The sequence below is a fragment of the Corvus kubaryi genome, unplaced genomic scaffold (assembly GCF_017639235.1).
Source record: "Corvus kubaryi isolate FWS band 111438036 unplaced genomic scaffold, C.kubaryi_AGA036_p1.0 37357, whole genome shotgun sequence".
NCBI lineage: Eukaryota > Metazoa > Chordata > Aves > Passeriformes > Corvidae > Corvus > Corvus kubaryi.
The window spans coordinates 15,945,203-15,955,260 of NW_024581117.1; the positions used below are offsets into that span (position 1 = coordinate 15,945,203).

The window sequence follows — 10,058 nt, forward strand, 5'->3', positions numbered from 1 at the left end:
CTGCAGCCTAGGACAGCAGTTTCTGTCTGAGCCCTTTCAGCTGGCCGTGCCATGCAGTATTTGGTGCCAGTGGGAGTTGTTTGCACTGCATTTGAAGGAAGGCATCTCCATCACTGTACTTACTGAGATCATTACAAATCCTAAGAAGCTATTGTTTGCCACTGCAGATGCTTGGTGCCAGTAATAATAATATGGCAGTCAGATGTCAATTCCAGACTCAGTCTGTGATTCATTTTCTGTCTGTTGTTTTTCTGTGTGATTTTTTTCCTTTTTTTCCTCTTTATTTTTTTTTTCTTTTTAACTAGTAATGCAAAGTCAGTTGCCTAATTAATTGTAGCCTGTTTGACCAAGATGAGTACACAGATGAAAGTCCTGGAATACTTCGGGGCAAATCAGTGGGAACGAGATACAGCTTTGAAAAACTTGTTACTACAGGTGTTATCCTTTGAGGGGATCTTGGCAGTGTTTTTGTCTTTGCCCTTTCTTAGTAAGTTGATCTGCAATGTTGTAGATGATAGATACCCAGCCGATATTAAATGCTCAAAAAGTGACAGTAGAGATGGCAAAAAAAAAAAAAAAATCTTGTGTTTCTGTAGTTGACAAAATGGGATAAGGGTCTTAGGAGGGGCTGGGAATTGCTCGAGGTAATTCTGGGTTATGCTGAAAGGGAAATTGCCATAGTGAAACTGAAGAGCTGAATAATCCCAAATCTGGTTTTGGGAGTAAGTTTTGTGGGTACCCTTTGTACAAAAAGTGGGAGAAAACTTGTGAAATTTGCTTTTGATAATGCTTCCCAACTTCATCCCCCCCGTGTTGGAACAACGTTAGGATAGAACTTCAGAGTGAATGACAATAGCTGGCATAGTGACACAGATTCAAAGGTAACAGGATAGAGCAAATTTCTGCACTAGTGGGAATTTCTGTTCGGCATGTGGAAGTGAGAAAGATGAATGCATTGGTTATTTGCCTTGAGTGAGCCAGGAAAGTACTACAGCCAGGAAAAGTGAAAGTTGTCCCAGGATGCAGCAGCAAAGCTTTTGAATTATATTTAAATGTCTGTTTAAGGTGTGTTATGTGAGACATTGGTGAGGATGCAGTTGAGGGTTTTTCTGGATGGTCCAAACTGCACATTCAAACTGAAACTGATGATCAAGTAGGAGGCAAGAGGATCAAGACAGTGGAGGGTCTGTCATGAGACAAGCCTCAAATTTTGTTTGCTGGCTTCTAAAGAAATGCAAATGTTGGGATTTTCCAGGGGGAAAAAGTTAATTAAATGCTGTACACTACGGAATGCTTAATTTCACTTTTAGAATACTATTACTTTCTGGAATGCTTATGTGACAATACTTGATACAGATCATGGTGATAGCAATTATTTTCACTGCTTTTTGTGTATTTCTTTCCTGTTTCCTTCCAAAACTGTAAGATGGTCAATGCCATCAACAAAGATTGTGCTCTGCTGTAAAGGACAGTGTGGTAGGAAGGATTACATTATTCAGGACCTGTTGAGTTGGGTACAGCATTATGGTAGTGATCACCAACTACAAGCAGTGTTTTTCTGCATTCCTGGATCAGGAATGAAAGCTTCATTTTGCATCAGTAAGAATAGCATGGAGCACAAACTGCAGGAATACTGTAAATCTGCTCTTCCTTCCATTGTGCGTCTTTGATGTCTTTGGAAGAGAGAAGAACCGTGTTCATCATGAATGTTGCTCAGTTCCGAAGATGGCTGGCTGACCCATTTTTGCTGGCAGTATGTTTCCCTGCTGAGTTTCTCTCTGGTTTTATTTAAACATGTGGACTAGACTGATAACTTAATGAAGTGATGCTTGATCATGCAGCTGCTGATAATTTTTTAAAAAGTCCTGCCAAAGAGGGAGCAGGTTTCCAGATAATTTTGCAGTTTTTTGCTGAGATTTGCATTTTGCAAGGCTCTTTGTCGCCTGAAAGATCCATCTGTAAGTCTTGAGCATACCTCGTTCAGAAGCATAGCCTGTGCATAGCTGCTCCTCATGATTTGCTTATGTTCTGTGGTGAATTAGAAGCTGGTATGACAATAAAATAAACTAATCCTTCTAGGCAGTTTGAGTCTGGGCAGCACAAACCCTTCCTATCAAGAGCTGAAGAGAGCTTGAGTCCCCTTAGACATGGGGACTGATGAAACTCTCGGTTGAAGGCTGTTCCTTCTCCACCAGCCCCCACTTCTACAACATCCAGCTCACAGGGACAGAGACAGCACTGAGTGAAGCAAAAACTTGCGTGATTTCAGAGGACTCATTCCATAGGCCTCTGTTTCGTAGATGCTGTTACAGTAAAGATTTCTCTTGCCCTCAGATAGAATGAAATGTATTAATTTACAGAGCAGAGCAGCACTCTTCATTTGGCTCTTCCAGGACCTGAAATACCCTCAAGAAAGTATACGGGGGGTGTGTGTTGGGGGTGGGTGCGGGTGGGGATGACAACTACAGAGCTATAAAATCAAGAGCAGCTCAAGAGAAGGAAATTTAGTGGTCTCTGTGCCCCTGCTGTGGTTTACTACTGGTAGATGAATTTAAAAGAGATCCTTTTTCTTGAATTCTGGAACTTCATTCATCTCCTTGGTGAGCTTGACTCAGGTGTAAAGCTTCGCACAGTGCATCCTGTGTAAGCTAGGGTGTCTGAGGTGCTGGGAGTGCTCACTGGCCATGTTCCCTTCACAGCTGCCCTGGGCGTGCAGCAGCCCTCGCTGCTCGGAGCCTCCCCGACCATCTACACGCAGCAGACGGCGCTGGCAGCCGCCGGCCTGACCACACAGACCCCCACCAACTACCAGCTGACACAGACCGCGGCGCTCCAGCAGCAGGCGGCAGCCGCGGCCGCGGCCCTGCAGCAGGTAAAGCAAACACAGCGGCCAGCGCTCCCTGAACTTCGTAAAGCTAAAGGATCCAGCAGAAAACCAGAATGGAAAATGGTGAACATTGAATGTGAACCTGTCTTATCAACGGTGGGATTTGGGGTTTACAGCTAGCAGTAGTTGAATTAGTCTGTGAAGGTGGGAATTTTGGCTATGGAGGTGCTGATTTTTAGCTGTGGAAAGCCCTTTGGGAGAATGAGTTTTGCTGCATCTGAACTGAGAATCTCAAGTATCTCCCATCACTATATATAGCCTTTATAGCATTTTGCATGATTTTGTAATGTGTCCTAAATACTGTCTGAGTGTCAGGCTTAACAAAAATTTTTGACTTCAGCTAGAAAGAGAACATCAGGGTCCACTCTAAAGGCTTAGAATATTTTTTACAAAAATGAACTATGTTGATACTATTAGTTTTTTTTTTTTTAATTAAAATTGTTAAATATTAATTGTTTTTATCTAGAACTTGCTAAGCAGATAAGTTTTATTTGATATTATTGTCATAATAATTCTCCTGTTTATGAGATATTTTGCTTTTATCTGTTTCAGCAATATTCACAACCTCAACAGACTCTCTATAGTGTACAGCAACAGGTTTGTCTGATTCTTACTGTGTACATCACAAATAACTTTAAAAACAATGCCAATTGTGTGTCTTGTAGGATTTGTCTCCGAAATCATCCTCATATGGGAAGTATTTAAAGAAACTTAAGTAATATTTTGTGTAGTGAAAGAGAGCTTGAAGTTCATAAACTTGGAAAAATGTATGAATGCAGAATGGAAGCCTGCCTTCCTTAATGCAAAAAAAAAAATTTAAAAATACATACTATTCCATGTGTAAAGGATTCCTGCTGAACTTTGCTCCAAACAGGGCCGTGTATTTTAACTGCTGGAAAGATGCTGTCCAAAAAAAGTTCCCTTTTGGGTTTTTATTATGGTCTTCAAACTTAACAGGGTATTAAAAAAAGAATAAAAGTACAAGGGAATTACATGCCTAAGCTGCTTCAGCTGCCAAAATTTTTTTGGTATTGCTATTAACTTTCAGTTAAAAAAAATTTAGTATTTCTCCTTTCTGGATAAACCTGGGTTATACAATCTTAAAATGAACCCCACAAGCACAGTTTTACAGATGTGCAAACTGCTGAAATGACCAAACCCCAAAGGACTATTAACTGACTCAGATTAAGCAAAAACTCTTAATTGTAAAGAGGAGGTAAAATTGTACAATTTCCTTAAGCATATAAAATTAATTTATAACTTTATTTATTTTAAGTTGCAGCAACCTCAGCAGACCCTTTTAACTCAGGTTAGTTTGGTTTTATTGTTTGGTCTTCATCCCCAAACACAGATAATGCAAGAGTGCAAATTTGTGACATCTTGGGTATTTTAATCTGTAAAATGAAGTAATATGAATCGACATTTTATTGGTACAAGTTTATTTTATCCAGATGTTAAAATATGCATAGCCTTGGTTTCAAAAATTAATAGCAACCACTTTTCCTTAATCTTGAAGAGAATATGTGTGTTGATTATATTTTAATTTTTTTTTGTTTGAACTTCAAGTGTCCAGTTGTTTTGCAGTAAATAACAAATGGGGAAAATCTTTCTCTTCTTTGTGAAGGAATTTAACTTTCTGTATTAACAGATTATGTACAAAGAGTTTCAGAAAGAATCTTGCTGAGCTTGATGGGTTTAAAACATGTAGCCATTTAACACACTGAAAATTGCTCTAGTTCCATTTTCACTTGAACTTTTAAACAGGCTTTAAGAAGGTAAAAATGTTTGACTTGATTTCATTATCTTGCTGTGTTCTGCTTTTGTAAGAAGGCAAGTACATGAACTGTTGAGTTAGGGAAGAGTTTGTGTTGGCCTCAGCCTTTACTGACTTCTAACACTACAGGTGGGATATAAATGCAGAATGACCTCTTAAGCGTGTATTCCTTGCAAAGTTGGGAATTCGTCTCCGCTTCAGGCCCACTGTATGGGTTACCTGTAGACAATAATGCAGTCTTCATGCTTTTTGTCTGGACAAGGTGCGTTTTTGGGGGAAGCTGACTCTTGTAAAAAAGAAGGATAAACAAAGCCAGTCTTCATTCAAAGTAAGAAAAAAGTCATCTTCAAAAAAAACCAACAACCCAACAAAAAATACAAAAACCGCCTGAAAATGTCTATTCTAATTGCTATAGTCATTTTAAACTGCTGTCTCTGTGACTGAAGGACCTGTTCCCTGTCAGTCTGCCAGCTGCTTACAAGATTTAGAGTTGGCTTTGTTTTGCTTGCAGCCGGCAGTCGCGCTTCCAACCAGCCTCAGCCTGTCCACACCCCAGCCGGCAGCACAGATCACTGTCTCCTACCCAGCTCCCCGCTCCAGCCAGCAGCAAACTCAGCCACAAAAGCAGCGTGTCTTCACTGGAGTGGTGACTAAGCTACATGATACATTTGGCTTTGTGGATGAAGATGTCTTCTTTCAGCTTAGGTAAGCTGTGAGCACTGGCCTGCAGATGTACTCTGCGATACTCTCACTAAATCAAAGGTTTAGATGATTGCACGCTAATTCTGTGACTCCACTGATAGGGCCTGCAATAGTGTGTTGTTTTCATTCAACAGTGAAAGCCAGAGAGGTTAATACATGCTAGGTCTAAGGTACTTCACATGAATTTTTGAAATTTTTTAACACAAAACCCAAAGCTGGGAGACCCAGAGGTTATTAGCTTCTTGTAATAGGAAATTGCAGAATTTGTGGGTGATGAAAAGCATAAAATTTGCTGTCTGCATGTCTTAACTTGGTATTATTTGGGGAACTTTTGCCTTTGGGCCAAAGACAGGGAATAACTAAGTTCCTGTGCTTACCCTGAACTGGAGTAGGTAGCACCAAAGCTGAATTTTGGGGATAGACGCTCTTCCTATAAGCTTTTTTTAATGAACTTTGCCTACTTCCTCCCATCTTTTAAAAAAGACTTTCACATACATTTTCTGTAATGTTTGCAGTGCTGTTAAAGGAAAGACACCTCAGGTGGGTGACAGAGTTTTGGTAGAAGCTACTTACAATCCTAATATGCCATTCAAATGGAATGCCCAAAGGATCCAGACCCTTCCGAACCAGGTATGTGGGGTTACCCAGCGTCACTGGCAGTGACTGACTCTGGTTTAAGCTCGCTCCCGACTCCCCTGTGTTTGCTGCCAGAACCAGAGCCAAGCGCAGCCGCTGCTGAAGACGCCGCCGGCCGTCCTGCAGCCCATTGCTCAGCAGACTGCCTTCGGGGTCCAGGCGCAGCCACAGCCACAGTCCCTGTTGCAGGCACAGATCTCAGCAGCTTCCATCACACCTCTGCTTCAGACACAGCCTCAGCCCTTACTGCAGCAGCCACAGCAGAAAGGTGCTCCTTCAGTGCATACCTTTTTGGGGGATCCCTCTGATGCTTAGTGGGTGATGGTTGTTTTCTTGTTAATCAGAAGGTTGAAGTAATAGCTGAAATAATATGGAGGGGACTGTACTGAGTTTTCAGATTGAATATGTCTGCCTGCAGTAGCTCAGAAATCACCTGGTTAGTGAAATCCCCATGGACTCCTGTTCATGTTAAAATTTTGTAATCTGAAAGCAAATTCAATGTAATTTTTGTTCTTTCACAGACAAGTTGGGGAGTTGAAAGTATTAATAGCAGTGCAGTTCTTCAGCATCTTCTGCTGTGTTCTGCAAAATCAGGTTTCGCAGTTGTATTGTTAAAGCTGTTATTTCTTTGCTTACTCGTTTCAGTTAGCCAGGTTGGCATTTGAGAGAGGAAACACTGCCAGATGTGGCAAATCTAAAACAAAGGTGGTGGAGTCTCTTGAACTTTGAGTGGCTGAAGAAACAGTAATGGAATTGATAGGACTGCTCTTACCACAATAACAGCAAGGGTAGAAGAACCTAAGCAGAATTGTTTTGTGTAAATGCTTACTACAGTCTAATTAGTCCTAGTTGTTCATTGGTATTTAGTAACATTTGCTCCACTTAAATCACTTGGTTAAATGTCTTGAGTCAGACAAAGTATGTGCTGAGGGATTGATGTGGTGGTATAATACATTGATTTAGGAATGATTTTTCAGGATGCCAGTTGTTTTTACGTATGAGTAGCCTCAAAATGAAGGTTTCAGTTTTCCTTCAGTTCAGTGAGTAGGGAGTATATCTGTCTTAATTTAAGTTTTCCAAAAGGCTTAGCTATTTACTAGGACAGATCCTACGTGCTTAGGTTGTATTACTTCCATCCGAAGAAGATGCTTTTAAACCGATTTCATTTAACTACAGTGTCAGTTTGCATCCATGAAGAAAAGCTTAGGTCTCATGAGTTTCTTTGGGTGGGTGTTAATAATAAATAGATTTGACTGTAGAGTTAGTTTAGAAAATGTACACGAGAGAAACAGCTGTAAAGCAGCAGTGTTTGCCAAGTGTACATAGTTGCCCTCTGTTCTGTATTGATCCTGTACATTTTGTACGTGTTTCAGGTGGTTTATTACAGCCTCCAGTCCGTCTGGTTTCACAGCCTCAACCAGCTCGAAGACTAGACCCACCATCCAGATTTTCTGGGAGGAATGACCGAGGTGGAGACCCTATGCCAAACCGAAAAGATGACAGGAGGTATGTAGACCAGGCTATGATCCAAGCAGTCCATAAAGATCTGTCCTCACCCAAAGCTGAGCTGCTTGCTTCCAGAGGGAGTCAGCGAGACTCACAAGTCGTGTTACCCTTAGGAATTAGTGAAGAGTTCTTATCTACCTGAAATTAATGAGTAGTGTAATCATTTTCGCTTGTAAAGAGACTGTACTGAAACTTCTCCTCTTTTTTGAGTTGTCTCTGACAGGTCTGGCTTCTGTTGTGCTAGAAATCATGTTATGTTACCAGCCTGCAAAAATATTTGTGTTTTGTATGTGTTCTTTAAGTCGTGAAAGAGAACGAGAGAGACGTAGGTCCCGGGAAAGATCTCCCCAGAGAAAACGCTCCCGAGAGAGGTCGCCCAGACGAGAGAGGGAGAGGTCACCTCGGAGACCCCGACGTGTTGTTCCTCGTTACACGGTTCAGTTTTCCAAGTTTTCGTTGGACTGGTATGTTTATAGTGCCAGGTGTTTACCTACAGTTCACTTAATCATGGGCACAGCTCACCATGAGCCATGTCAGCCCACATGCATGTAATTGGGTGTTGAATGATGATCCTGACTTTAAAGAAAGATCAAATATGCAATTGCTGAGAACCTTGTATGATAAACTTGTTTGAGGTTCTGTGTTACTTTAGAATGCTATTGCATATAAGCTTTATAACCTTGTTTAATAAATATTCCCTAACATGCAGACACCTGAATTGGAAGAGTGTTTAATAGTTACCTGTTTTTAAACTTCATCCATGACATTCAAATATAGTGTCCTTGAGATTTTATATACAGTATCAAATATACAGTGGTTGTATTGCCAACTGATCTACCTCTTAATGATGTACTTTGTTAATAGTTCTTTTTTGCTGTATCTTTCAAGTAATGCTGTGTCTTTCAGCCGTAGCTGCGATATGATGGAGCTGAGGAGGCGTTACCAGAACTTGTATATCCCGAGCGATTTCTTTGATGCTCAGTTTACATGGGTGGATGCTTTTCCTATGTCTAGACCATTTCAGCTGGGAAACTACTGTAATTTCTATGTAATGCATAGAGAAGTAGATCCTATAGATAAGAACGCTGCTGTCCTTGATCCACCTGATGCTGATCATCTCTACAGTGCTAAGGTTTGTATGCTTTTTCACTAATATGACTATTCATTAGAAATTTTTATCTGTAGGGTGCAAAAGTGAGTATAATGGAACTGAAAATATTCTACAGCCATTTGAGCAAAATACAGCGTTTTAAGCTTTTCAGTAAAAAGCTAGTATGTAGAGCTTAAAGAATCATGACTGAAATTCCGTTTGGTTTTGTCTTACTAGAGCTGTGCTAAATCTTGTGTTTACTGAGGGCTCTTCCATTCTCTGCACCCAGCTGCAGGGATGTGACTGTAGGAAATAAAGCCAGCTCCTGCAAGATCTCTGATTTCTTAGGCAATTCATTTTGAATAGTTAATTGAGTCCTTTTTATTCCTTCAAGGATACTTTCTGTGCAGTGTGTGTTGTTCTGTTTAGTGGTATTTTCTTTCCTTCTTTCCTATTCATCTCAATATTTATTGTTTTGTTTAAAGTAAATTGATGTCTATGTTTAACATGTAATACTTCTAACAGAGATTGCCCTAGAAATCTCAGATCAATTTTAATGACAGATTTCAGATGGAACAGGTTTTAGGAAAATGTTCTGATGAAGGGGTCTTATACATGATTACAGCCCTTGATGCAGCATATTTTGACATTCAGATAAAGATAGAAAGACTTAGCTTACTTGCCTTCTGTGTATAAAAACTGCAAAGCCTTGGCTCAGGTATCAGACATACTGGTTTTTTCAGTCTATTTGTGCAGCGCGAAAGCTGCCTTTTAGGAGGTCGAGCTTCAAAACATAGTCAGTAACTGAGAAGGAGCATCCTGTTTTATCATACACCCTGTTTAGGGTATAGAGCAACCTTGTTAAGTTTGGGTATGTGTGTTTTTAAGTTGTGGTCATTGTTTGCCAGTTGTAGTGAGACCTTCACAAGACTGCTCTGACTTGCACCACAGGTGATGTTGATGGCTAGTCCGAGCATGGAAGATCTCTACCACAAGTCATGTGCTCTGGCTGAAGATCCCCAAGAACTTCGTGATGGATTTCAGCATCCTGCTAGACTTGTAAAGGTAAATATGCTTCAGTGCCAGACACTTTTGGCAATAAAGGTTGGTTATAGAGCTTTACTGTTTTTGACAATAAGAGAGGAGCTTGTAGACAGCTGAATGATGACTTCATTTTTCCTCTGAAGAGACCTAGTTTGTATGACAATTCTTTTTCCACTTTATAGGAGCTTCACATTTACTGCTTTGTTCAACTTAGTGAAACTCAATTTGTTAGCTGTTTTTTACAAGCACTTACTTGGTTTGTAAGGGCTTAGCTGTGAAGAGAATACACATGAAGCAGCATTTAAGCAGCTGTGTGTTAAGTGAAACTTAACCATTAAACTGAACAGGATGCAAGTGCTGTGGGGTTTCAGGACAACAGACTTGTTTTCCAGTTAAATTCTAACTTAGGGCAAACGGGA

The 10,058-nt window shown here is 40.4% G+C and overlaps 1 protein-coding gene across 8 annotated transcripts in view; it reads left to right on the forward strand.

The window, feature by feature from the left end:
* Positions 1 to 10,058, forward strand: part of CCAR1 (cell division cycle and apoptosis regulator 1) — a 28,863-nt gene that overhangs the window by 4,858 nt on the left and 13,947 nt on the right. For 2 of the 8 annotated variants that reach the window (XM_042033440.1, XM_042033444.1), the window contains exons 3-12: positions 2,700 to 2,950; positions 3,440 to 3,484; positions 4,164 to 4,196; positions 5,173 to 5,366; positions 5,879 to 5,993; positions 6,075 to 6,267; positions 7,373 to 7,505; positions 7,808 to 7,969; positions 8,412 to 8,637; positions 9,547 to 9,660. In XM_042033440.1, coding sequence (XP_041889374.1) covers positions 2,700 to 2,950; positions 3,440 to 3,484; positions 4,164 to 4,196; positions 5,173 to 5,366; positions 5,879 to 5,993; positions 6,075 to 6,267; positions 7,373 to 7,505; positions 7,808 to 7,969; positions 8,412 to 8,637; positions 9,547 to 9,660 — 1,466 coding nt within the window. The remainder of the gene's footprint in view (positions 1 to 2,699; positions 2,951 to 3,439; positions 3,485 to 4,163; positions 4,197 to 5,172; positions 5,367 to 5,878; positions 5,994 to 6,074; positions 6,268 to 7,372; positions 7,506 to 7,807; positions 7,970 to 8,411; positions 8,638 to 9,546; positions 9,661 to 10,058) is intronic. The other 6 variants (XM_042033445.1, XM_042033448.1, XM_042033442.1 and 3 more) reach the window with 5 other exon arrangements.